We start from the raw sequence: 27,023 nt of genomic DNA on the forward strand, positions 1-27,023 counted from the left end.
AGTCACTTCACCCTGTTGGCCTCAGTTTCCTCATCTGTAAAATGAGCTGGAGAAGGAAATGGCCAACCACTCCAGTGTCTCTGCCAAGAAAACTGCCAGTGGAGTCATGGAGAGTCAGACATCACTGAAATGACTGAACAACAAGAAAATTTCTAAGCCATTTCTGGTGCTTCCCCATACCAGACTGAGACTGAAGGAATGGACTGTTTGCCACCCCCCCACTCCCTCCAACAACTGTTTGCCAAATCCCTGTTTTGCCACATATCTCCACATACTTTCCATTCCCCACCTTCCTCAGGAGAGGTACCATCCACTACCTTCCTTCTTGACAATACCTCAGATCTCAAAACTTTTGGAAGCCAGAGAGGGATTGAGGTGTGGAGGGAGGAACCCAGGAATCTGAGGCATCTGAATGAAGCAGACCATTTTCCTGGTCCCAATTGTTCTCCCATGCCTTGACCCCACCTACATCTCCCCACGTATCTCCAAATCCCCATCACTAGTGCCTTGGGAAGAAGATACTAAAACACAGAGAGGGACAGAAGAAGAAATAGAAAAAAATGTTGGTAGGGGGAGAGAAAAGATATGAGGTCTTCCCTAAGGTCCTATGAGAGAGAGACAGAGAGAGAGAGACAGAGGAAGAAAAAAATGTTAGTAGGGGGAGAAAAAAGATATGAGGTCATCCTCAAGGTTCTCAGACAGACAGAGAGACAGAGAGAGACAGAAAGACAGAGAGAGCACACCAGAGATCAAAAGGTCTGGGCTTCTGCTTTACCTGTTTTCTCACCTGGGGCTGCTGCTTTCCCCTCCTTCCTCTAGCTCTCTCTTCCAGGCTCTGGGTTCTGAGCTCCGCCCCGGGGTGGGTGCAAATACTCATTGTCACACATGGAGTCCGTCACAGGCTCAGCCCTCCTATACCTATCCAGGGCTCTCTCTCATCCTGCCTGCCTCTGTGTGTGTGTGTGTGTGTGCGCGCTTTCATTTCTGTGTCTTAGAATCTTAGGATTTGGAAGCCGGAAGGGACCTTAACCTCCAATTAGCCTGTCTGTTTTTGCCTCTTTCAGTCTCAGTCATTCTGTGTCTTCCACAGATGAAAGGAAAACAGAGCAGAACAAACACGAAGGGGCTTCCTAATCTCTTCTCTGGCCTTTCCTCTTTCTGTGTCACCCTCTCTCTCTCTCTCAGTCTGTTCTGTTCCTCTTGGTCCCAATTTCTCCCCTTGTGTTTCTTTGCTTTGTTGTGATAGGAAAGGAAGGTCACAGTATCATCTCTTTAGAGTTGGAAAGACCCTTAAAAGTCATCAAGTCCAACAGAGGCCCAGAAAAATTAAGTGACTTACCCAGGGTCACACAGCCAGATTCAAACACAAATCTTTTAAACTCCAAGTACGGCAATCTATCTGTTACACCATGGTGCTTCCAAGGTCCCAAGGGTCTTTTTTTTTTAAATGGAAAATTTCACAAGCATCAACAAATAGAAATACAAGGTGTCCCAAAAAGTCTTTAACAAACTTAAAATTGAACTGATTTTGGGACACCCTGTATGCTGTCTGTCTGACCTCTGTCTCCCTTTGATTCCATTGATCTGTTTCTGGGTGTCTCTGTATCCCACCCATGGCAGCAGAACAAAAACCTCCCTTCATTTGCAAAAGATCTCATACATATTCATCAGTGTCTTAAATATTCTTAAACACCAACACCCACTCATCAGAAACCCATTTTCCATTCCACCCAAGGAGGAAACTGAGCCCCAGGAAAGGTAAGTGAGAAAAGTGAAAGACAGAGGAAGACAAAGAAGATGCTATGGAAAATATAATGTCTGTCCTTGGCACCCCCGGCTGTGGTGTTGGGGTGGAGTAGGAAGGAGAAGACTGGTTGGTGTGAACTCCTTCTGAACCTTGCCCCCCAACTCTTCTCTGAGATCTCAGAGCATTAAAGAAACCCAGGATAGGATGGAATGGTCAGTCTTGTCAGCAGAGTGGGGCTGCGGTCAGTTGACCCCTAAATACTGGACTCAGGTGTTTGAGCCCCCCCTAGCCCAGGCTCTCCTCCTACTCCCTCCTCCTTTTAGGATCCAATAGGGATAGGAGAGAAGACCCAGGGCATCTCTCCTCCTTTCTCTGTTTCTTCTTCTTGATCTCTGTCTCCACCCCAGACTGTCTCTGAGAATTTCTGTGGGTATGTTTTATTTTCTGCTATGTTTCTGTCTCTAGCCCAGACTCAGTATCTTTCTTTCTTTCTCTTAGCTTGGGGCCTCTCCTAAATGACCCCCCCCCCCCGACTGCCAGGCTAGTCAGGGATCTGTGGCCTGGGGCTAAGAAGACAGCAGGGACAGGAAGCAGATCCTAGGGGAAGAGGCAGGGGCCTGGAGCCCAGGCAGATGGCAAGGTCAATGAGGCAGGGAAATGAGGTCTCCAGTGGGGAGAGAGGGCACTGCTGAAGGGGTGGGGTTGGGGGAGGGGAGGTGGGAGACAGCGGCATGACTGAGACACATATACAAAGACAAGAAGATGAAGAAACAGAAACCCAATAGTAGGGCAGCTACAGATCCCATACAAAACCTGACCTAGACAGGGCAGCCAGCACTCCCATATTGGCCTTTTGATGCCCAGCTGCCCACAGACCCTACTCCCAGCCAGGCTCATAGTGCCACACAGATGGGAGAGAAACCACTGCAGCTAATGATCACTCTCCTCCCTTGGGTGGAGGCCTGAGGACCTGGAAGGCTGGGCCTGCTGGAGGGACCCTCGGGGGGTCTGACCCTGGCTCTCTGTTTCGGTCTGTCTGACTTTCTCCCTTTATGTGTTCTCTGTCTCTAGCTTTATCCCTCTCTGCCTTTCTGACTTGTGTGTGTGTGTGTGTGTGTGTGTGTGTGTGTGTGTGTGTGTCTGTTTCTGTGTGTGTGTGTATCTGTCTTTGTGTCTCTACATATATGCACGTAAATTTCTGTATCTATGTCTCTGTCTCTACATATATTAATATGTGTATATACTATAATGAATATATACTATACATGTATATATACTACATGTGAATGACATATGTATATATGTGTGTATATGTATGTATATGGAGAGAATGTGTAAATGTATGTATAAAGAGAGAGAGGTGTGTGTGTATATACATAAGTATATATATGTATGTATGTTTTTCTCCCCTATCTCTGTCTATCTCCCTCCACAGCCTGGAGTCCAAATCCTTTGGTTGTCATAGTGACTTCCTTGAAGCCAGGGAGCAAATATTGTCGGTTCCGGAGTCAAACCTTTTTCTCAGCACTGGGCCTCTGGAGAGAGGGAAAGATGAAGAAAGATCTGGGTCAGTTCCCTGTGGACATCCTCTCCAGCCCTAAACTCAAGAGTTCTCTATCTGCCCAAGTTCCCAAGGTGGAGATTAGGGGAGAGGATACTATTTTTATATTGGACCAGGTGGAGGGAGGGATGGAGTTGACTTCCTGGGTTCTTTTCCCTAATTTGTGTGTGTGTGTGTGTGTGTGTGTGTGTGTGTGTGTGTGTGTGTATGTGTGCGTGTGTGTGTTAGCAGCCTGCCTCTTCTTTCTCCTCCCAAGGGCATACCCCAGAGCTCAGGTTTCAGCTCTGAGGACAAGAAAGACCCTCCAAATGGAAACAAAGAGATAGAGGCTCTCTCTGTTTCAATGACTATGTGACTTTGTCTGGGGTCCAGTTTTCCCTTGGACTAGTGGCCCAAGATCCATGGTTCTAGTTCCTCAGAGGATCTAAGGTCTAGGAGAAGTTCTGAGATGTACCACGAGAGACCACAACCTCTAACACTAACTCTTCACACATTCTTGGATATTGTTCAAACATACAGTGGTTGAAAGGCACTAGGGTTCTTATCCTCTGAGGTTGGACTTGTGGCTTAGAACCTTGAGGTGTTGAGGTTCTAAGGATCAGATGGTTCTAAGTTTTAAGATTTTGAAGTTTTTATGTTTCTCAGTTATGACAGTTGTGAAATTCCAAGGTTCATTGGTCAAGAGCTAGAAGGAACCTGAGAGTTTGATCTTCATTTTCATCTTCATTGATTCATTTTACCCATGAGATGGCACAGTGGATAGAGCTCTGGCCTTGGAGTCAGGAGGACCTGAGTTCAAATCCAGCCTCAGACACTTGACACTTACTAGCTGTGTGACCCTGGGCAAGTCACTTAACCTCAATTGCCTAAGCAAAAAAACAAAAACATTTTACCCATGAGGAAACAGTTGGTTGAATAACTCGATTGGACTGTTGTTGCCCAATGTCAGACAGGTATTTAGAGACAGGGTAGGGTAGCTAGGTGGCGCAGCGGATAGAGCACCAGGCCTGGAGTCAGGAAGACCTGAGTTCAAATCCAGCCTCGGACACACTTACTTTTCTGACCCTAGGCAAGTCACTTCACCCTGTTTGCCTCTGTTTCCTCATCTGGAAAATGAGCTGGAGAAGGAAATGGCAAACCATGCCAGTGTCTCTGCTCAGAAAACCCCAAAGGGGGTCATGTAGAGTCAGACAATTGAAAAATGACTCGACAACAGCAACAGTCCAGGTCCTCAGACTCCCAAGTCAGCCCACTTTCTGCTGCATCATCGTCTGATTCTGAGATGGTAATGTTCTGTGAGTCTAAGATGTTGGAGTTCAGAGAGATTCCACAATGCTAGGGTTCTAAGATTCCCTTTGTGAATTGGGAAGGATTCTTGGAAGAGAAGCCCATTCGTTGATCAGGTGGAGGTTGGCCATGCCCCTCAAGACTGTCAAACAGCCGTTCATCCTAGTAGCAACCAACAGAGGATAAAGAACTCTGCCCCTGGGAAAGGAATGTCTCCTCACCTCTTGGGGGTAGGGCTGGGTGGGTATGTGAAGCCTCTGTTAGTATCCAAGCTACTCCCCTGGTAGGAGATATCTCGTTCAGCAAGGAACAGAGAAACACCATCTCCAGACAGGATCAGACACAGAGAGGCAATAGTTCTAGGGGCAAGAAACAGTTGCAAGGTGCAAAAGCCCTGGCAGCTGAGAAGAGAGCAGGCTGTGAACTCAAGGGAGAATTAGTTCTGGCTAATTCCAGTTTAGGAAAATACACGTTAGAGTGAATGTGTGTTACATGTATCTTATTATTCCTCTAAGTAGATTTCTTTGCTACGAACTAATTGTGTCTACTTCTGACTTTAGGGAAAGCTCATCATTGGAGACTTGTGAGTTATAGTTTTAGGAGTACAGGACCACAAGAGTACCTTAGAACCTGGGAACAGGAGAAGTCTTCTGAGGACTCTATGAAGGCAACTATGAGTGCAAGTTCAAATTAGGGGAAGGGGTGCTAAATAAAGGTCTGAGATTCTAAGGTCTGAGATTTTTAAACCAAGAGATTCTGGATTTCTGCAGTTTTGAGATTCTACAATTCTGTGCTTTAACATTTTGAGGTTCTAAGATTTTGAGGCTCTAGGATGATAAATTCCAAGGTCTCGAGGTCTTGTGATTGGAAGATTCTGAGGTTCTGAGCCTGTTATAACTGAACAATTATTGGCTTTGTTAGAAGTCACTTAGCTTTTCTAAGCCTCAGTTTTCCCCGTGGAATGTTGGGGAAGACCTATGTCGAGACAAGGAAGCAGGAGGGCTAAGGAGATCCGAGTGTGGACCAAGGGGCATGGACCAGGAGGAGGGTTCTGAGTCGGGGCTGAAGGGTCTGGGAGGAGGTGGAGCTAGAAGAGGCGAATGGAAGGAGGCTTCTGGGGGCAGCTATGGGGATGGGGCAGGAGCCTAGAACATGGGGTGTATCCTGGGGCGGAGCTAAGAGATTGGGTTTGGAGCTGAGTATGACAAGCAGTGAGGGCTGCGGGGGCGGGGTTCCCCGAGGTGGGGGAAGGGGAAGGTGTTGGGGATCCGGGCAGCCCCGGGCTCTTAGCATCCTTGGCTCTGCTGTAGCCCCATTGGCCGGAGGGCAGCCAATCAGGAGGCTGAGGTGGGGAGAGCCCGGGGTCTGAGGTAGTGTGGGGCGCCGATCCGGTCTCCGCCGCCCGTCGCCCGTAGTTTCAGGAGGCGGGGGTGGAGAAGGACACCGGGAAGGGGGGGGGGTGGTAATCTGATTGCCATGGCGACGGGAGGCCGGGCCCGGGCTGGGATCGCAGCGATGTCTGAGCGAGAGCGGGAGCCGGGCCCGGCCTGCCCCCCCGGCCTGTACGACACCTCCTCTCTGCTTCGCTTCTGCCACGGTCAGTCCTCGGCTCGGGGTCCCAGCTCCATCCCTTCTTTGCCCCCTCATTGCCACCCTCCCGTTCACGGGACAGAGGGAAGTGAACCGGGGGGGGAAACTGAGGCAATAAAGAGGGTGTGTGTTCAAGAGGGAGCTGATAGAGATGAAAGACAGAGCAAAGCTCCGCCTCATCCTCTCTTCCTTCCCTACCACTCCTCGCCACGGGCTGGCAAGCACAGTGGTGGTGGGGAACTCGGGGATAAACTGAGGCACAAAGGGGGTTACTGGAGGTTGAGGGGCTGAGGACTATGGGGAAGAGGCAGGGCCGTAGTTGCTGTATCTCCTCTCTCCTCCCACCCTTCCCCACCGGCAAGGACACAAAGGTGGTGGTGGTGGGAGCTTGGGGACAAACTGAGGACAGGAGGGAGCCCAAGCCCTAAGGGCTGGGGGTGGAGAAAGGGCTGAGAGCTGAGGAGGTCCAGAAGGAAAGGAAGCTAAGAAGGAAGGAAGGGGCTGCAAGGAACAAGAGGAGGTAAGATAGGGGACATGGGAAGGACGAGAGCAGGGGACTGGAGAAACTGAGTCAATGGAGGGGCTGGAGAGTAAGGGGAGACCAGAGACCTGGGAACAGTATGGCAGAGGATGGACTGGCGGAGGCTATGGGGTTGGAAATTGGAGAAAATGAGACTGAGGAAACTGAGGCAATAAGAGGAATAGGTGAGAAGAAGATCAGGGTAGAATTGAGAAATGTCAGGGGAATGGGGCAGAGGGTCAGGGGCATGAGGAACGGGGGAGATAAGGCTCTAGCTCCATTCCCTTCCTGCTCAGGAAACATGGTGGTAGAGGAGGGTTGGGTGGGTCACTCAGGAAACAAGGAAGGTAGGGACTGAGAGCTATGGGAAAAAGACTGGACCATGGGGGAGTGGTGGGGATAGAGGGATCCAAAGGGAGACTGAGGGACATAAAAGAAAGGAAAGAGCAGGGGAGATGAAGAACTGGGGAAGGGATGGCCAAGGAACCTGAGAGATGATAGAAGGGGAATAGAAAACCAGGGATAGCAGGGATGAGGGAATGGATGGAGGAAAGAAAAGGAGGAGGATGGGGTGGTGGGGGTGACTTAGGGTTGGAGGGCTGCAGACTGAGGGAGACAAAAGCCTGGGAGATGGAGACTGAGGGGAGAACCAGAGACTTTTGGGATAGGTGGGTCTAGAGGTACTGGGGCAGCCAGCTAAGGCACAAATGGGAGATCAGTCACAGGGAGGACAGAAGGCTGAGGACCAGGGCTTGATGCCGGAGTAGTGGGTAAGAAACCTGGGGAGGGGAGGATGGAGGACAGTGCAGGACTCCAGCAATGGGGAATTTGGGGCTATACAGGCCTAGGGGAAACTGAGGTAACAAAGGGAAAGTGAGAGGGAAAGGGACAAACTGCCACAGGGAAGTGAAGAAGGCTTGGGGGGTTGAGAACACTGAAGGAGAGGGGGCAGAGAGAGGAGGCCTGAGAGAAATTAGGAAAGATGAGGGTAAACAGGACGGGGGGAGGCAGACAGATAAAGATGATGGGGAAGAAAGCCAGCAGGGGTGGGGGTGGGGAAAGGACTTTAGCTGGGGATGCCTGGGGCTAGGTGAGTGAGAGGTGCTGGGGAGAAAACTGTGTGTTGGGGGGCTGCCAGATTCCTGTAAAGAGAGCGCTCAGACTGGAGGAGAAGATGCTCCCCCTACCCTTACCGGGCGCTGGACGACGGATGGCATGCGACATCCTCTCCCCATGTCTCCAGATGCAACTATTTCTGGGGTGGGGCCCTCTTTGGGAACAAGAGAAACGGAGAAAAGGGGGGGAGGGAAAGATTTCCAGTTGTGGGGCCTCTCCTTCCCATATAACACCTCCCCTCCACTCCCAATCACTCGGGGAATCCTCAGAGTAGCGGTGAGAACCCACGCATGCCAGGTACTCCTGCGGACAGATTAAGAGGGTGAGCGCCTGAAACGGCTGGAGGGCGGGCCAGATGATGGGCTGGAAGGAGCAGAGCTGGAGGGCCGGGGTGCCTGGCTCCCTTCTCCTGGTGGGGCGAGGTGAGGACGATGCAGACCCCACGCCCCTCCCCTGCCGTCCCCTTCTCGTAGAACCAGAATCTGGGAAAGATGGAACCTGGGAAGCTTAGAAATAATAGGATGGCGGACCTTGTATGGGTCCGCCCCCTTCTTCCTCTCCACCTCCCACCTAAAGGGACCCTCTTCTCCCTCTCCTAAAGGGAGCCCTCCTGCCCCCATCTCATCCGGCCGCTGCAGGCTGCTGGCTTCGGACCAAGGGCGGGGCGTGGGGGCGGGGTGGGCAGGGAAGCTTGGGCAGGGGATTGGGCAGCAGGCAGCGGGAGGGGGGCGGGGCCGGAGGCACTGCGGAGCCCAGACCTAGCGGGAGGAGCTAGCGGACCTCAGGATGGCAGGTGCCCCCCTTATATCCCCATCAACTCAGAGAAGTGGGAGCAGGGAACTCCTGGTACCTGGGAGATAGGGGAAAGGGGAGAGGGTCCTCAGCCTCTTTCCCTCTGGGAAGGCCTGAGAGGGGTGGCTGATGAGATGGGTGGGGTTCAGGATGAGGCAGGGTGAACAAGATATAGCCTGGGGGGAGGGGAAAGTGGTTCCGAGAACTGGGGAGTGGGTTGTCAATGGAATGACTGGCACCTTGCTTTAAGGATTCCCAGTTGGCCGCCGCTCTGCCGGCACTCCTTGCATTTGCCGCTAGGGGTCGACGCTGCGCTGTCTCAATCCAGGACTTGAAACTAGTTCTGGGTTGGAGCATATGTGTGTATTGGAGGGAGGGGGTAGAACATGGAATCGGAGGCTTTACGGATCTTAAAGCTAAGAACGTCAGTGATTGTAGGTCCCTTAGACACAGCCTACTTCAGACGGACTTCTCGTTTCCCAAAAGGGGAAACCGAGACCACGAGAGGGCCCCAACTTGCCCGTGTCCTCGAAACGGAACACAGAGGCTGTAGGGATGAGAATGAGGAATGAGAGATAAACCCGAGTTTCCTCTCCACTCCTTTCTCCGACCCCATTTCCTTAGTGGCCCTACCTCTTCAGACTGCAGAGTCTGAAGTCAGAAGACCTGGGTTCAAATCCAGCCTCTGGCACTTCACTGTCCGGGTCTCCGTTTCCTATTCTGTAAAAAGGGAGGGGGTTGGATCAAGTGAATGCTGAGGTCTCTTCCAGCTCCGAGGCCAGTTCCATGAAGACCCCCCACCCCGCCCCGTGTAAGAGGCGAAGGGGGCCTGGCGGGGAGACTGCTCGCCCGTTTGGCCTGGGGTGCCCCCTTCTCCACCCTGCCTTCCGTCCGTTAGATGACAGTCTGTCCGGGAGCGGCATGGAGGTGGACGACCGCGTGTCGGCGCTGGAGCAGCGGCTGCAGCTGCAGGAGGACGAACTGGCCGTGCTGAAGGCGGCGCTGGCGGACGCCCTGCGCCGGCTCCGCGTTTGTGAGGAGCAGGGGACGGCGATCCGCGCCCGCGGTACCCCCAAAGGGCGGGCCCCACTGCGCTTGGGCCCCGCAGCCACAGGTACCGGGGCCAGGCCAGGGGCGGAGGCCGCTGAATACCGAATCCTCCCATGTTAGGCTGCCCGGGCACCGCAGTCGTGGGAGCTCGACTCCTTAGAACCTTAGACATTGACCACCCCCGAGAGACTTGAGGAAACCAGAGAAACCTCTGACTTTCGGGATCTTAGTCACACAGTCGTTAACAGGCACTAGTTTTTAGCGCTCCCTTTGGTCTTGACATGCCAGATCAAGTCAATAAGCATTTCGTGAGCGCCTATTGCATGCTAGCAAGCCCCACTTCGTCTTCATTTTTGAAAACACCCCACCCCGCTCAATTCAGCTTTTCCTCGTCGACAGGATTTTAGAAGAAACAGTTCGGCAAAGTCAACTCACGAACCCAGTCTGAGAGTATCTTCATTCCCCCCTCCCCTTTTTAGGACCTGGTATATTAATTCGTTGGCCTAGGTTTGCCGTTGAGGAAAACCTCTCACAAATGCAGAAAGCATCTGCTCTGCAATTTATTTAAGTTGGCAGTACGTCAGTCAATGAGCATTTATTAAGCACCTAATGTATGCCAAGCACTAAGACTGGGAGAACCGAGAGGTTAAGTAACTTGGCCAGGGTCACAAAGCCTTTACTTGTCAAGGCAGGACTTGAACCCAGGTCTTCCTGATTCTGAGGCCCTGGGATATGCAATATTACATCAAAAGAGTTCACATTTATAAAGGAACCTCTCCTTACAAAACACTGGACCTACCTGGTCCTTACAACGATCCAGGGAAGGTCGGTGTTGTTTTGTAGGTGATGGATCCGAGAGGTTAAGAGATTTGGCCGGGGTCACACAGCCAGGAAGTGTTTAAGATGGGATTTGAATCCAGGTTTTCCTGATGCCAAGTCAAGCCATTTCCCCCTACCCCCCAATACACTATGCTGCTATGGTCTCTCCATCTCTTCAAGGAAGGGAGGGAGGTATACTTTCTCAATTCTTCTCTGGGACCAAGTCTGGACATTAGAATCAATCAATCAGCATTTTAATTTAATTTAATCAGTCAGCACTCTATGCTAGACACTGCCTACGAATACAAAGATAGATGGGAAATAGCCCCTGCCCTTGAGAAGTTTACATTCTATCAAGAAGACATGTGGGTATATAGGTATTTCCAAGATATATACAAAGCAAACACACAGCAACCTTAGCAGAACAGGCACTCCCCTTTGCAGTTTTGGGAGAGGAGAAGGGGAGAAACATACCAGGAAAGGTCTTCAGCATAAGTGGTGTTTACACCCAGAAGGAAGCCATGAATTCCAAGAGGTGAAGGTGAAAAGGAGAACATTTCAGATATGGGGCACAACTGGTTAAAAGGCTTGGCAACTGTCAAACAGAATTCAGGTTTCTAAATTGTTCATCTGTTTACATTGTTATAATCACTGTGCACATTGTTTCCCTGATTCTACTTATGAAAATTGCATTGGTTCATACAAATCTTACCATATGTTTTGAATACCTCAGATTCATTTTTAGCCACCAAATCTTATTAATAATTTCAATTCAAAGCATTTTCCTAAACAAAACCTAGGTTAGCTAGGAAGTGCAAGTATTATTGTTGTGTCTCACAGAAGGGGAAACTGAGGCTCAGGGAAGTGGCACTTGGGTGTAACTTGGCTTGTTAAGTGTCTGAGTCCACGCTTCCTGAACTCCAGATTCTCATTACAGCTGATTTCTCTCCTCATTTAGAGTTTGTCTCTTAGAACTACGCAAAGATCTTACACTCTTAAAAGCTAACTCTTAAAGCATCTTGAAATGTTAGGACCAAAATCAAAAGCAGGATAGAATAGGACTGGGGGTAGGGGCAGTGCTACTGCCGTCGAAGTAGGGTCAATGGGGTTGGCCAGGCTTACCCGGGGGGACATCTAGACACAGCAGAAAGAAGTGAGGTTTGGAATGAGAAAACTTGGAGTCAGAGCTCTACTCTACCACCTAATAATAGCTCCATCAATTCCGACATGCCGCTTGGGTTCTAGGGCTTCAGGCTCCTCATCTATAAAATGAAAGCCCAAGTGAGCCAGCTCTAAAGGTGCCATCCAGCTCTGACATTCTCTGGCCCAATGACCTTCTTTTCCTCTCTCTCCAGTGTGCCAGCTCCTGAAGGGCTTCCCCTCCCGACCCTCGGTAAATGGCGTGACGACCCCTCGACGCCCTGGAGGCTACGCCACCTCCCCCTCCTCTCCTAAGAAGGAAGCGACCTCGGGGAGAAGGTAAGAATCTAGGCTAGGACATGCTGACTCTAAGGTTCCGACAGCGTGCGCAGAGGGAGGCGAAAAAAGAGGGGGAATTACAGAGATCCCAGCCCTGGCACTTACTATCTGTATGACCTTGTTCAAGTCACTTAACTTTCCGAGACCTTGATTCCCTCATCTCTAAAATTAGGGGTTGAACTAGACGGCCTTTTGGCTCCAGATCTGGTAACCTATGGGGGGCGGCGGACGAACAAGGAGAGGGGAAGGGCAGCAGCTAGGGCAGGAGGAGGAGGAGAGAGAGGAGGGTGAGGTGCACGGGAGAAAGCTAGGAGGTTAGGGGCAAAGGGAAAGAGAAGAAGAAAAGGGCAGGGGGCGAGAAGACGGGGAGCAAGGGAGGAGGAAAGGAGAGGGGGAGGAGGCGAGGCCCCAGTAGCCAGCCCTGCTCTCTCCCTGCCCAGCCACAGCGGGCGGCGCTGCCCATCGCCGGAACGCCTCTCCTCGGTCCGCCGTGATGAGCGCAGCCGCACCACATCCTCCAGCAGTAACTGCAGCGCCAAGAAGGACGGGTAGGAGGCGGGGCCTCGGCTGGGGGCGGGGCCAAGGCCGAGGAGGCGGGGCAGAGAGGGAGCAGCCAGGTCTGGGAGGACAATGAGAGAAAAGACAGGCTTCAGGAAGCAGGCTCAGTAGAACCTCAGAAGCCTAGAAGAAGGTGTGCCTCTCCCTGGGCCATCCTGACCTTTCACTGTCTTCTCCTCTCAGGCCCCGCGCCTGCGCAGCTCCTCACTTTTCCTCCAGGTCATTCTCCCTTCACACTATTCTGTATTCTGTATTATTGTATATAATACTCTATCATAGATCTGTGTACATATCACGTCCTGGAGTAGTGGACAGAGTTAGGAAGGAAGAGTTGGGGGTTCACCTGGCGGTCACCTACTGGATATGTGACCTTGGGCGAGTCACAACGTCCCTCGACCTTAAAGCTTTGAGAATCCATTAATGACTAGTGGCGAACCTGTATCAGTGGGGACAGTTTCCACGCGGGGAGGACCCATGCACTAATGAAATCACGGGTCCAAACACCGACTCCAAACCCCTCTGTTCTGTCACCTCTAGAATATAAAGGTCTTTGAGGACAGGGCAGGCTCTGTGTCCTAGGAGTCATCAATGTAGCTATTTTATTAAGTATACTTTGTAATTACTTAGACATGAATATGTGATTTCCTGCCATACAATTTGTCGAAGATTGGGGCAGTTTTTACCTTTGTATCCCCAGTGCCTAGCACATTTGGCAAAGCGCCTAACGTGTGGCACATAGTAGGCGTTTAATCCGATTGTAGATTTATAACCCTAAGGGACCTTAGAGGGTCTTCCAGGCCAACCCTTCCTTTTTTCTGTTCAGTTATGACCGACTCTACAGACCCCCCTGTGGAGTTCCCTCCCCAAAAATATCGGAGTGGTTTGCCATTTCCTTCTCCACCTCGTTCTGAGGGTATCAGGGTTAAGTGACTTGCCCAAGGTCACACAGCTGAGGCTGGATTTGAACTCAGGAAGATGAATCTTGCAGACCCCAGGCTCTGCACTCTATCCCCTGCTTTACCTAGCTGTCCTCAGGTCAGGAACCTGAAGCCCACAAACGAGAGGTAACTTGCCCAAGGTCACACAGGTAATTGGCAGCCGAAAGGAATTTGAACCCAGGTCCTCAGCTACAAGTTTGTAGCCCCACGAGCCTGCCGATTTCTAGACTTCCAATAATCCCAGAGAGACCTCTCTGAAAGTGCAAGCCCGGAGAGGGGCGGGGTGTTTGAGGTGGCCGAGGGAGGGCTGCGGCCAGGGCGGGGTGGAGCCTGGACCTCCAGGGGCAGGAAGCTGCCGCTCCGGTTCCTGGCTCCGCCCTGCCCCCCCCCCCCCCCCCCCGCGCCTGCACCCTCTCCGAGAGCTGCTCTTTCTGCCGCCACACTTACCCCGGCAGCCACCACCACCGTCGCCGCCATGAGTAGCTTCGGGCCTGGGTGAGACCCTTCCCCTCCCCAATCGCTGGGGTCACCCAGTGTCCCTTGCTTCCAGAGGGCTCCCTCAGGCTCTCCCTTTCTCCGGATGCCCTTCCCCGGCCTTAGTAACTCTTCCCTGCACGTTCAGACAGTGGAAGGGGAACGCGCCCCTCCCCCTAACCCCTCTGGAGCTCGAGGCTAAGGGTCCGGAGCTGTTGCGTCCGGTGGGGAGGGGAGGGGTACAGTGGCCGCTACAATTCCCTGCTGCCCCCATTCCCTAGAATTTTCCACTCTTGCGCACCACGCCCCCTTTCAAAACGAATTCTCCACAAACTTTGAAGAGGAGGAGTTTCAGTACCTGACTGTGCCTCCTAATTAGTTAATTTGCCCTCAGTCCTGCTCAGCCTCAATTTTCCCTGATGTAAAATGATAGTTGGCACTAAAGGCCCTACTAGCCAGCTGACGCACCGTGGTCACACTCTCCTCACCTGTCCCTAGCAGGTGGAAGGCTTTCAGGTGGCTTTTAAGGTCTTTTTCAGCCCTACCATTCCACATTTCAAGCCTTCAAGATACTCTTTGAATATTAGATTAAGAGCATCCAAGGCTCTGATAAGTCCAATATCCTAAGGGTCTGTGACTCCAAGACACCATTCACCTTTGGGAGATGTGAAGGTGGGATACCGACCATAGGAAGGCCTCAGGAGGGAAGCGGTCCTCTCCCCCATCGCATCCTTTAATGTCTCCTTTTCCTTCCCCAACAGCAAGACCAAAGAAGTTATCTTCAGCCTGGGTGAGTGGGAATTTGGGGAGGTGGGAGGTGGAGACTGGGGTAGGGGAGGATGTCAAGCTGGGAAGATAGAGACCTGGGCCTCAGCCTCTTGACTAGAACTGGCTGCTCCTGCAGAGGAGGGATCCGTGAAGATGTTTCTTCGGGGTCGTCCAGTGCCCATGCTGATCCCCGACTCCTTGGCACCCACTTACAGTCTGGATGCCCACCCAGAGCTACCTGCCAGACGATTCAAGTTGGACTGGGTGTATCCTTTCCCTAGGCTCCAGTAAGAGAGCTTACAGAGGGCAGAAAGGAGGTTAGCTTAAGTAAGCATAGATTGGCTTCCCAATGCCCCCCTTAACTTACAAGATTTCATCTGGGCCTCACAACAATCCTGTGACCGATTTGCTAAGGCAGTGGTATTCCTGCTTTATAGGTGAGTTAATGGAACTTGAGTGACTTAACCACAGTTACACAGCCATTAAGTGGCAGGGGCAAATTCTAAGTCATTTCTCCCGCGATTCCAAATCTAGACCCTTTCCACTGCACCTCCATGCCTCTACCTCTAATCATGTGTCTTGGCCAGTTAATATGAGTCATTGCAAAGATTCAAACCCAGGTTTTCTGGCTCTGAGTCTGATAATGACTCCACTACACCGAAGCCTCCCAAGAAGAAAGGCTGGAGAGTCAGGAGGCCTCAGTTTAGATCTCAGTGCTCCTACCTTCAATTGCTGGAACTCAAAGAAGGTTGGACCACATGAGCTCCAAAGATCTTAGAGCTTTAACATTATGTGGGTACTTGAGGTTGGTGGCATTGACTGGAGTCCTGAAGCACAGGGAACAGTAATCAGAAGAGAGTCCTGAGGACTGTCTGGGAGGGCTCCTGGAAGGAGGTAGAATGGACCTGAGCCTTGAAGGGTGTGAAAATGGAGTGGGGATAGGAGAGTAGGCAAGAGATAATACATAGGCTCAGAAAATCCAGGAAGATGTTTTAGAGATGGCTTTGAGCTGGGTTTTCTGAGAGGGACTGGGGAAGATTTAGACATGCAGAGCGCATGAGGGTTTGGACGGTCCCAGATGACTTCCCAGGCAGAGGTGAGTTTCAGCTAGGCCTTGGATAACCTAGGAAGTTTTGGATTCTGAGGTACGGAGGAGTCCACAGAGAGCCTTTTATCTTGAGGCAATGTGAGAAGGTTTCTGGAGGAGGCTAGTTCCACCTGGGCCTTCTTGGATGTGACTTTAGAGGAAAGAGTCCTTGACTCAGTGGGCCCAGCTACGGATACCGGGGTCGGGACTGCCGGGCCAACCTCTACCTGCTGCCCACGGGGGAAATCCTGTACTTCGTAGCGTCCGTGGGCGTGCTTTACAGCGTGGAGGAACAAAGGCAACGCCACTATCTGGGCCACACAGACGACATCAAGTGGTGAGAATAAAACCCCTGGAATCCTCATTGTCCTAGGAGACACCGCCCCCACCCCGCCCCCAGCGGCACATTCGCTCCCCCTCCTCTCCACCCTGCTCTGCCGCCCCGGACGTGGTGACGTCACCAGGATGGAAGACCCGCCCCGGTGAGGGGGAGGGGGCCGGGAATGCAGCCTGGGAGACCTAAAAGAAGCCTGGCTCTGCCTCTCACTCCCTGGGCAATCCTGGACAAATGAAGAATCTTTTCCCTTTTCTGAACCTCAGTTTCCCTTCATCTGTAAAATAGGGGAGAAGGCTGGGGCTCTCCAAGCTCTCAGAAAGGTTCAGTTCCACCCTTTGGCAGGTGGAAGTAGGGAAGGAGAGGGAGGTGGCATTTAAAGGTCCACAGATGGAGACCCCTGTGACCTGGGTTTCCCTTCCCTCCCTTTCCCAGCCTGGCAGTTCACCCTGACATGGTCACAATCGCCACAGGACAAGTGGCTGGGACCACCAAAGAGGGCAAGGTAAAAAGAGCCTGGAGACACGTGGGCAGTAGGGTCCCAGATATAGGAGGGCTGTTAGAAGCTAGAGGACACAGAGCCCCTGGCAGTGTCTGAGAGAGAGACTGGAGTCTGGGGGAGGCTGTATCCTGTATCCCAAGTGTGGGTGGAAGAAGAGGGGACTGGCCAGGACTAAGACTTTGAGTCCACTTCTCTCTCCTTGTCCTTCTTTGTAGCCACTGCCTCCCCATGTGAGGGTCTGGGACTCAGTCTCCCTCTCTACTCTGCACGTGCTAGGCCTGGGTGCTTTTGACCGAGCCGTCTGTTGTGTGGGCTTCTCCAAGTCCGTAAGTTCCATTTCCTTCCAATGAGCCCTTTGTCCTTCCATAGGCCTGTTGTGGAATCCCCCTTCCACCTACTCCTGCCTTCCTTTATGTTTCCCTTGTGGCCTGGCCCTGTCTTCTGCCTGTGATTTCTGCTGCTGCTCTTTGTTGAATGCCCCTGGGTCTAGCTGTGTCAGGAATGCTGATTTAGAAGAGGCAGCCTCTGCTGACTGATTCCTCTCCCACCCAGAATGGAGGGAACCTACTGTGTGCTGTGGATGAATCCAATGACCATGTGCTGTCTGTGTGGGATTGGGCCAAAGAGCAAAAAGTGACTGAAGTCAAGGTGAGGACACCCTTGCCCACAGCAGAGATTCCTTTCCCTCATTCGTTGGAAGAGTTCACAACCTCAAGTGCTCCCTGAGCACTCTCAGGCCCCTAGCAGCATAGACTGGCAGGATTAGAAGGGACTTTGGAGTCCAGCATCCCTTCCTGGCTCTCAAGCCCCAGAGAAAAGAAAGGACTAGCCATAGCTTACACAGCAAATCAGTGAAACTCGAATCCAGACTTCTTCCTTCCCAGCCCATGGGTCTTTTTTCATCAGTGGAGACGTCATAGAATTGCTCTCCCTCCACAACACTCACGTCCTGGCTCCTTCTAGTGGACTGAAAAAAAAGAACCCCACCCCAGCTCACATTGTTAGAGATGGAAGAATTCTTAGAGACCACTGGTCCAACCTGTTCACTTTTTCAGGTGGGGAAACTGAGGCCTAGAGAGGAGAAGCCACTTGCCCCAGGCCCCCTAACCAACAGCTCAAACTTCCAACCCCCAATCTAGGACTTTTCCCTCCAGACCTGGCTTGACCTGTGATCTTCAGGAAAGACACTTAACCTCTCTGGGTCTCAGTTTCCCCATCTGTAAAATGAGCAGGTGGCACTCAGTGTGGCTCCCACTTTCTGACCTACATGTGGATCTGTCTTGTTTACTTTCCTACCCGCAGTGTTCCAACGAGGCTGTCCTGGTAGCCACCTTCCATCCCACTGAGCCCAACTTGATCATCACTTGTGGGAAGTCCCACATCTATTTCTGGAGCCTTGAAGGGGGAAGCCTGAGCAAGAGGCAAGGGATCTTTGAGGTGAGGGGGGCCTCTGAGGCTCCTTCCAGTTCTGGGATTTTAGGGGGCATGGGAGGAAAGAGAAATGCCCAGATAGGAGGAAGCAGAGACCAGGATAGAGCCAGAAGGACACTTAGGCACAAGGAGAGATAGTAAAACAAACACAGATGCAAACAGGGAGCCCCAGCAGAGACAGCAGGCAGATCCTTAAATGGGAGTAGAAGGGAAACAAAAAGTAGAAGGGGGGTGTGATACTCAGAGGGAGTTACAGACACACGGATGGATTTAGAGACAGAGACAGAAAAAAAGCCCGAAATGGGAAGATGGGAAGCAGAAACTGGAGACCTGCATGCTAGAGACAGACACAGATGGGAAAAAGAGGGAGGCTTGGGGAAGGGCTTTGGGGTCTGGCTGTCTCTCCGTAGTCTTCATCAAGAAACAGAGGCAGATGATTGGAAGAAATGGCAAGGCACAGACCAGCAGAGGCCCAGAGAGCCATTGAGGCACCAATCAGAAATGGCAACAGGGATATCACTAGTTAGAGAAGGGAGACTGAGAAGAAAGAGGGGAGGGAGGAAATGGAGATAGGAGGAAAACCCAACTTATAGTCAGGTGGCTTAGGAGGTTATAGTGAGGCAGAGGGCCATCCCCATGAAGTTTCTTTTTGCTCCTGGTGACTATCCCGCTCCTTTTCCCCAGAAACATGAGAAGCCTAAGTATGTGCTGAGTGTGGCCTTCACAGAGGGTGGTGACGTGGTCACTGGAGATTCCAGTGGAAACATCTATATCTGGGGAAAAGGTCAGAGACACTCCTCTTGAAGCCCCCCCCCCTTCTCTCCCTCAGCAAGGAAGCCTCCCCATTTAGCTTCAGGCAAATGACACAAAAGGAAACTGAGGCAGAGTGAGTGGAAAAGACATGAATTATGCGTGTAGAACCCTTGCATTCTACTCCCATTGACTTATTGTGTGTCCTGGGGTGTCTCTTCACCTCTCTTGACCTCAGTTTCTCTGTTTATACGATGGAGGGGGAGGATGGGAACTCTGGTTTCAGAAGTTCCTCTCAGGAGCGGCTAGGTGGCCCAGTGGATAGAGCACCAGCCCTGGAGTCAGGAGAATCAGAGTTCAAATGTGACCTCAGACACTTACTAGCTGTGTGACCCCGGGCAAGTCACTTAACCCCAATTGTCTAAAAAAAAAAAAACCTGTAAAAAAAAAAGTTCCTCTCAGCTATGATTTTGTAAGGAGGGGCTGGGAGGTCAGGGGGCGTTTCCTGGAGGGGAAGAGGGATTATAGAAGGAGGTGGAGACCCCAGCCAGGGGGAGAAGAATGGGGAATGGTGGAGGGTTGTGGGAGAGAGAAGAGCGGGCAAGTGCTTTCTGCTCCTCCCTTGCAGGAGGGACTCGAATTAGCCACGCGGTGCCAGGAGCCCACGAGGGCGGTGTCTTCGGCCTGTGCGTCCTGCGGGACGGGACGCTGGTGTCCGGGGGCGGCCGAGACCGGCGTGTGGTGCTCTGGGGCCGGGACTACTGCCAATTGCAGGAGGCTGAGGTAAGGGGCAGGAGGCTGGGAGCTCGGTTTGGCCCCGCCCTCTGCTGCAGCCCCAGGCCCTGCCCATTCAGAGCCTTGGGCTCTGTGCCTTCTAACCCCCAGCCTTAAGAGGTAGCCTCGTAGTTGGAGCTATGGAAACTGGCATCACATCCCAGCTCAGCCTTTTGCTGCCTGGCTGATCTTGGGCAAACCTCTCAGGGCCTCACTTTCCTGCTCTGTAAGATGATTTCTAGAGCCCTTTCCAGCTCTTAAGTCCCCTGAAGACAAAGAAAGAACTCACTTGTCTTGGCAAGATTCTAGATCACAGCCCGGGAAGGTCATGAGCTTTGTGGTGCTTTGTAAGACCTCTTGCTAGACAGAAATGTTAGCTGGAGCTCACAGATCCTTAGCCTTTCCTGGTCCTTTTGTCCTGCCTTCTAGGCCACGTCCATTTTCATCAAAGATCGTTAGATCTTTGACTTGAATATCAAATTAATTGCATTTTTTTAAATAGTCGGGGTGGGGGGAGAGCAGTCCTCTGCTCTTCCCAGCTCTGGCCCTGCCTCCTTTGATACTTCACATCACCCCTTTGTAGCTTCACCCACTTCTGGTACCTCCTCCTTCACTGACCAGCCTGCATGTCTAATTCTCCGGCTCTCCACTGCAGCTGTTACTGGCCAACAGCTGTCTAAACCCAGACCTTGCCCCTTCCTCTTTCTCCTTGTCCAGAATCCATGACTTCAGTTTCTTTGTCTCCTCCACAACTCCCCACGTACACCCTTCTCCCAAGCCTTAATTTGCTCATCAGTAAAAAGGGTGTCATGATGTTTGCACAGCAAAGCACCATGGTGACGTGGAAAACCCTTTGGAAATGTGGAAGCACTCGGAAAATGAGAGTAGATAAGAACAAACAGTTATTTGTTTGGGCTCCATCTCCTGTTCTTTCTGTGGAAAGAACACTGGATTTGTAGTCAGAGTCACTGGCTTCAAATCTGGGCCTGCCACTTATTACCTTGTGACCTTGGGCAAGTCATTTTTGCTTTCTCTGGGCCTCAGTTTCCAGAAACGTACAATGAGAGGGTTGGATTAGATGTCCTCTAAGATGTCTCTCAGTTCTGATCCACTTATTGGACTCCTTCCCTTGGACCTTACCTCTCCTGGCTCCCAGGCCTGTAGGGAAGGCTTGGGAGATCCAGGGTCCTGGCTAAGGCCAGGAAGGGGGAGGTCTGGGAGGCCCAGCCCTAACGCTGCCCCTATTCCCCCCCTTGGTCCCCCATGTTTGTGCCTGTGTGTCCCTGCTGGTCAGTCCACTCCCCTCCCCTGCCGCCTCCCCAGGTCCCTGAGGCCCTTGGGCCAGTGCGCACGGTGGCAGAAGGCCGGGGAGATGAGCTGTTTGTGGGCACGACCCGCAACTCCATCCTTCAGGGTTCCATCCACACAGGCTTCTCTGCCCTGGTCCAGGTGAGCTCTCTACCTCCTGCCTCCTGTCTAACCTGCATGCGTTCCCCCCCCCCCGAGTCCCAGCTCCATTGCCCTTTGAGAGTCTCTGATAGTCCCCGGCTAGGACACTGGTGCAGGTCACCTCAAATTCTGGGCCCCACCTTCCCCCTCTTCCAAAGGGGATGAGCAACCTTAGACACCCTGCCTCAGAGCAATGCGGTGAGGAATAGTGCCTCCAGTAACCTTGCTTTTAATGAGCCCCGACTCTGGATTCAGAGGGGCCTGGGGTCAAATCCCCCCTTTAAGGATTACTACACTGTGAGCCAGGGAAAGTCAAGTTCCTTTTCTGGGCTGCAAATCTCTATTCTGTGAGGCCCTTGAGGACCTTTCCAGCCTCTGTTCTCTCAGTACTGGAAGTGGCCACAAGGTGGCGGTATTGAAACATGGAAACCCAGTCTCCCTGGCTGTCTCTAGGACAGAAGTTTAAGGATTTCAGAGGGGTATTAGATCCCAGAAATCAGAGCTGAGAGGGACCTTTGGACACAGAATGTCAGAGCTGGCAGTAGTCTTAGAACATAGAGTGCTAGAGCTGTGAGGGAACTTAGAACATGAGAATGACCCTAGAACAGGGAAGGTCAGAGCTGGGAGGGCCCTGGGAGCACAGAATATCTGAGCTGGGAGGAGCCTTAGAACGGGGAAAGTCAGAGACAGGTAGTTCTTTCATTGGTGAGACAAGAGCATTGGACCAAATAGTAAGTCAGGAGGGCCCTTCCATTTCTGATAGTCTCTGTTCTGTGATTGTCCCCATCCCCCATACCCTGCCTAGGGCCACACTGAGGAGCTGTGGGGTCTGGCTGCCCACCCGAGCCGAGGCCAATTCATCACGTGTGGCCAGGACAAGCAAGTACATTTGTGGAGTACAGATTCCCACCAGCCTCTATGGAGCAAGACAATAGAGGTGAGTCAAAGGAAGGTACCATCCCAACCCCATCTCCCACATCCCCTTTGCTCACTCTTAATGTGATTTACTCCTGAGGTTCTCCCCAAAGCAGGGCCCTCCCTCCCCATGCCTGACTCCAAGAAGTCCCCTTTGACTCGCTTGCCCAAGCCCTGAGCCCCACAATGAGCGCTTCCCCATCCTTCTGTGATCCCACCTCCTTCAGGAAGTCCTCCCAGATTTTTTGAACTTGGAGAGCTTCTCTCCCTTCTAGCAGCTACCCACTCTTCAGGGCCCAGCTCTGGCCCCCCCTTGTTTCCAGGAAGCCCTCCTTGATTGTCTCATCTCCCACGATTTTCTCTGTCCCTATCCTTTACATTACCTCAAGCTAGTATAGTTCTTCTCACTTGGCCCTGAGCCCACAGAGCAGGGAAATACAGAGGCTTATTAAATATTGGTTGGTAGGAAGATCAGGGAGGGCTTTCTGGTCAAGAAGAAGGGAAACTCACATCTGGCCCCTGAAGGATGAGGAGGATCCCAACGTGGAGAGATAAGGCTTTTAGAAGGAGATGAAACTGGACAGGAATACTGGGGACTGACCAAGAAGGCCCCAAATACTAGACTGAAAGACACAGACAGGGCCCTGGGGGTGATGAGGAGCCAGGGAAGATGAGGGCACATGGGAGGAAGAGGTTCCAAGCCAGAATGCAGAGAGAAGAGCCTGCTGGGCAAGAGAAGGTGGTGGGGAATCAGAAGGACCCAGAAGGCACCATCTCCCATTCTGCCTTTTCTCTCCTGGCTTCCAGGATCCTGCCCGTTCAGCTGGCTTCCACCCCAATGGCTCTGTCCTGGCTGTGGGTACAGTCACTGGCAGGTAAGGACCTGAGAGCCGTCACCTGGAGGAAGGTGAGAGGAAGGGAATGCACCCATGGATGCACCATTGGGTGAAAGCCTTCTCTTTTACCAGGGGCCTTCAGGCTTCACTCCCAAATAGCCCATCAAACCTTACATAACACCTGTGTTTGACTCTTAGCTCTGATACTCAGTTGCTGTTACATTAACCAAACTGATAACCTCTCTGGACTTGAGCTTCATTAAAGCAATACCCTCCCTTTCTCTGATACTTCTGGCTTCCGATGCCTTTTCCTCATAACCAGTCTGTGAGGTGGTTATTAACCTTCTTTACAGCTGAGGAAACTGAGGCTCAGAGTCCTCAATCCCTCTGCTGGCCTTTCCTCCCTCCTGAGAGGGGGGCAGGGGGAGCTTTCCTGTCTGGGGAATCTCCCAGGCTTCCTGGCTCTGCTCAGTCTGCCTTTGGCCCTCCCTTCCAGGTGGCTCCTGCTGGACACTGAGACCCACGACCTTGTGGCCATTCATACGGATGGAAACGAGCAGATCTCCGTGGTCAGCTTTTCCCCAGGTCAGGAGGGGCCAGTTCCGGGCAGAAGGGAGCCCAGGGAGAGAAGCTGGGTCAGGGGGCCAGGGAGGTCTTTAAGGGCCCATCTCCTCATGTTCCCAACAGATGGGGCATTCCTGGCGGTGGGCTCCCATGACAACCTAGTATATGTGTACAGTGTGAGCGAGGGAGGGCGGAAAGTCTGCCGAGTGGGGAAATGCTCGGTGAGTACAAAAGAGCCCAACCTAAACCCATCTCCATGACCCTTCCTACATCATCCCCCAGACTTCCAAGGGTGGCCTTGTAAGACTTAAGCAACATTACCTAGTGGTCAGCTATTAGGGTAATGGTCCCCCATCTTGACTATTTCCCCCCCTCCAGGTTTATTGTTAGCCATTTTTCTTATCCCCATTGCTAACATTTAACCCAGGAGGCAACCTGGCATGGTGACTGGAAGACTGGACTTGGGAGTCAGAAAGACCTGAATTCAAACCCTGCCTCAGACACAGATTAGCTGGAATACCTTGTGCATGTCACTGAACCCCTCTGAGCCTCAATTTCCTCATTTTTCTTTCTGGAACTATAATTGCATGGGCATAGGATACTCCCAGTAAGAAAAATCAGGGCTGAAAGACACCTGTAATTTGTGGCTGCTGTTTAGTTATTTCAGTTGTGTCCAGCTCTCTGGGACTCCACTTGCAGAGTTGCTGGAGTGGTTTGCCATTTCCTCCTCCAGCTCATTTTACAGATGAGGAAACTGAGGCAAACAGGGTGAAGTGACTTGCCCAGGGTCACACAGCTAGTCAGTGTCTGAGGCCAGATTTGAACTAGGGAAGATGAGTGTTCCTGACTCCAGGCCAGGTGTTCTATGCACTATGGCGCCCCCTAGCAGCCCTGGACACTTGTTCGGCCTCTTAGTTATTGAGAGATTCAGGGACTTCCCAGGGGGTCACACAGGCATATGTGTCAGGGGTAGGACTAGAACCCAGCTCTCCCCGACTCTGAGATCAACTGTTTGCACTATTACATGGAGACATTCATCTATAGAATGGGAATAATATACCCGCTGTAAGGATCAGCTATAAAACAGGCCTTCCCTCCTCACCCCTACCTCAAAGCCTCTCCCTGGTTTCTTCCAGGCTCAGGTCAAGCATCCCTTTCTTCAGAAGCCATTCTTTTTTTTTTTTCTCTTGGTGAGGCAATTGGGGTTAAGTGACTTGCCCAGAGTCACACAGTTAGTAAGCATGATGTGTCTGAGGCTGGATTTGAACTCTATCCACTGTGCCACCTAGCTGCCCCTTCAGGAGCTATTCCTGGTGCCTCCCTCCCCACCAAGTTGCCTTGTACTTGTATCTATCTGGTATCCGTCTGTACCTGGCCATGCTGGCTCTTCACTGGAGGGCAGAGACTATGGTACTTTTGTTTTTGTAAGCCCAGGTCCCTGGCAAACAGTAGGTACTTAAGAAATGATTATTGATGGATTGAGATGTAGAGTGCTTTAAAAACTGTCAAGTGTTTTGTAACTGTTGGCTATTATTATTATTATTATCATCATTATCGTCTGACCTCCCCCCCCCATCTTCCCTCATTCCTTTCTTCCAGGGTCACTCCAGCTTTATAACACATCTGGACTGGGCAGAGGACAGCTCCTGCTTTGTCACCAACTCAGGGGACTATGAGATCTTGTACTGTGAGTGAGAGAGCCTGGGCTTCTCAGGAAGTGGGGGGTCTTGCAAGAGGGCCGAAGACTGCAGCAGCCATGTTTCCAGTTGGTTGGGCCCTGTACACCTCAGCCTCATTAGCATGCTAATTTGCAACCCTTCTGCCATAGCCTGGCCTCTGCCTTTAACAGCCGTGGGTCTTGGTGGCAGCTGCTGTCTCACTATTTCCAAGCCAGTACTCTGTGGCTTAGCTTGGCTCTTCAGTCTGGCTCTTAATCCTTAGCTTCCTCATTCTAGTGGATGAAGGAGACTTTCCATGAGCATTATAACCCTTACTATGGTTAAATCCTTCCCTCTGGCCTTCAGGGGATCCAGCCACTTGTAAGCAAATCACGAACACCGATGTGGTGCGGAATGTGGAGTGGGCCACAGCCACCTGTGTCCTGGGATTCAGAGTGTTTGGTGAGAAGGGGGGGGAGGGGCTGGGGTGGGAGGAGAGTCAGAATGTACAATGGGATCTCCCTTCCCCCCACCTGATTGAGGAATGGGTGAAAAGGTTTTCTCTTCTGCTAGCCCTTGACCCTAACTGGCCTTCAGTCTGGGGAGGGGGAGGGCAGGGTGGAGTGAGGAAGGACAGAGACCCTCCTGAGCTCTAGCGGAGGCTGAGTTGGGAGCCAGGACACCGGGTTCAGATCCCCTGAGCCATTTGCTCCCCGGCTTCTTTGGGCTCGATAACCTGCAAGGTCCCTTCCCACTGTTATAGCTGTGACCTTCTGCTTGTCCCCTCCCCAAAGGGATCTGGTCTGAGGGAGTTGATGGCACTGACATCAATGCTGTGGCACGTTCCCATGACGGGTCGCTGCTGGCTTCAGCAGATGATTTCGGCAAAGTGCACCTGTTCACCTACCCCTGCTCTCATCCCAGAGTGAGTGCTGGGGACCAGAGGGAGGAGGATAGGTGGAGGGAGGGAGAAAGGGAAGAACAGCCAGGGCTAGACGGGAAGACTGAGGCTGAGACGTAGCACATCTACCCCACTTTTAACCTCCCCTTCTTCTTCTTCCCCCTCAGGCTCCAAGCCACAAATATGGTGGCCATAGCAGCCATGTGACTAACGTGGCCTTCCTGTGGGATGATTCGGCTGCTCTTTCAGCCGGTGGCAAGGACACCAGTGTTTTACAGTGGCGGGTGGTCTGAGCCCCTGTGGTCCAATGGGCCTTGGGGAAGGAAAGCCCCTGAGCAGGCCTGGGACATTCTTTGACTATGTAGGAGAGAAATATAATATATAAATGAGAATCTATATGTAGAGAGAGATTTATATATAATATATATATATATATATATATATATATATGAAAGAGAGTTATAAGTGGATGAATGGGGGACAGCCAGTCAAGCAGACAAAGGTCCCCAGGTTGGGGACAGGGGTGGGGGAGGGGACAGGTCTCACAGCTGCAGGGAGAAGGGGCACATTAGTTTAGTTTTTTTTTTTTAAAGTTCATTCTTTTGTATCATCCAGAAGTAAAGATCCGTGCACTGAGAAGATAAGAATGTGTCTGGGTTTCTCTGGGATAGCGTGTAGCATTGCAACACGAAGGGGTGATTATGAGTGTGTGTGTGTGTGTGTGTGTGTGTGTGTGTGTGTGTGTGTGTGTGTGAGTGAGTGACATGCAGGGAGGGTTTGTGAGCATCACTGTGTACTGAGTGAGATATTGAATATGTGCTGTGTGACACTGTAGATCTCTGGAAGTGTATCTGTTTCTCTGGCTCCATGTGGCCTTGGCCACCCAGAAACCTTGTTGCTGCTTGTAGGATGGGGCTAATTTTCATCTTGGGCTGCTGTTTCCCACTCTCTCCTCACCCCAGTTGTCCCTCCCTCTGGTCCTGATATAGCTACTTAAAGTTTTGGCCCCTTATCTCAGTAGCCTAAGACCTGGGTCCCTTTGTAAGGGGTCATTCTGGAGTCAGACTGAGAATTCAGTGTCCTGAGCCTTGTTTAGAACGAAAAGAAAGGGCTGAGAATCAGT

At 51.8% G+C, this 27,023-nt stretch overlaps 1 protein-coding gene across 2 annotated transcripts; it reads left to right on the plus strand.

The window, feature by feature from the left end:
• Positions 1–6,046: 6,046 nt before the first annotated feature.
• EML2 (EMAP like 2) lies at positions 6,047–26,292 on the plus strand. Of its 2 annotated transcripts, XM_020979816.2 has the most exons (22): positions 6,047–6,192; positions 9,512–9,727; positions 11,838–11,961; positions 12,402–12,509; positions 14,693–14,721; positions 14,836–14,965; positions 15,974–16,123; positions 16,556–16,625; positions 16,838–16,948; positions 17,175–17,270; positions 17,925–18,059; positions 18,738–18,837; positions 19,432–19,586; positions 20,901–21,026; positions 21,832–21,963; positions 22,749–22,816; positions 23,274–23,362; positions 23,465–23,562; positions 24,941–25,028; positions 25,366–25,461; positions 25,794–25,924; positions 26,068–26,292. In XM_020979816.2, the coding sequence occupies exons 1-22, from the start codon at positions 6,072–6,074 to the stop codon at positions 26,191–26,193; spliced, it is 2,499 nt and encodes an 832-aa protein (XP_020835475.1). In that variant the 5' UTR covers positions 6,047–6,071; the 3' UTR covers positions 26,194–26,292. The 2 variants fall into 2 exon arrangements, with proteins under 2 accessions (XP_020835475.1, XP_020835477.1); XM_020979818.2 differs by lacking the exons at positions 6,047–6,192; positions 9,512–9,727; positions 11,838–11,961; positions 12,402–12,509 and adding an exon at positions 13,857–13,952.
• The last annotated feature ends 731 nt before the right edge of the window (positions 26,293–27,023 follow it).

Source organism: Phascolarctos cinereus, unplaced genomic scaffold, assembly GCF_003287225.1.
Source record: "Phascolarctos cinereus isolate Bilbo 61053 unplaced genomic scaffold, phaCin_HiC Scaffold_726;HRSCAF=1367, whole genome shotgun sequence".
NCBI lineage: Eukaryota > Metazoa > Chordata > Mammalia > Diprotodontia > Phascolarctidae > Phascolarctos > Phascolarctos cinereus.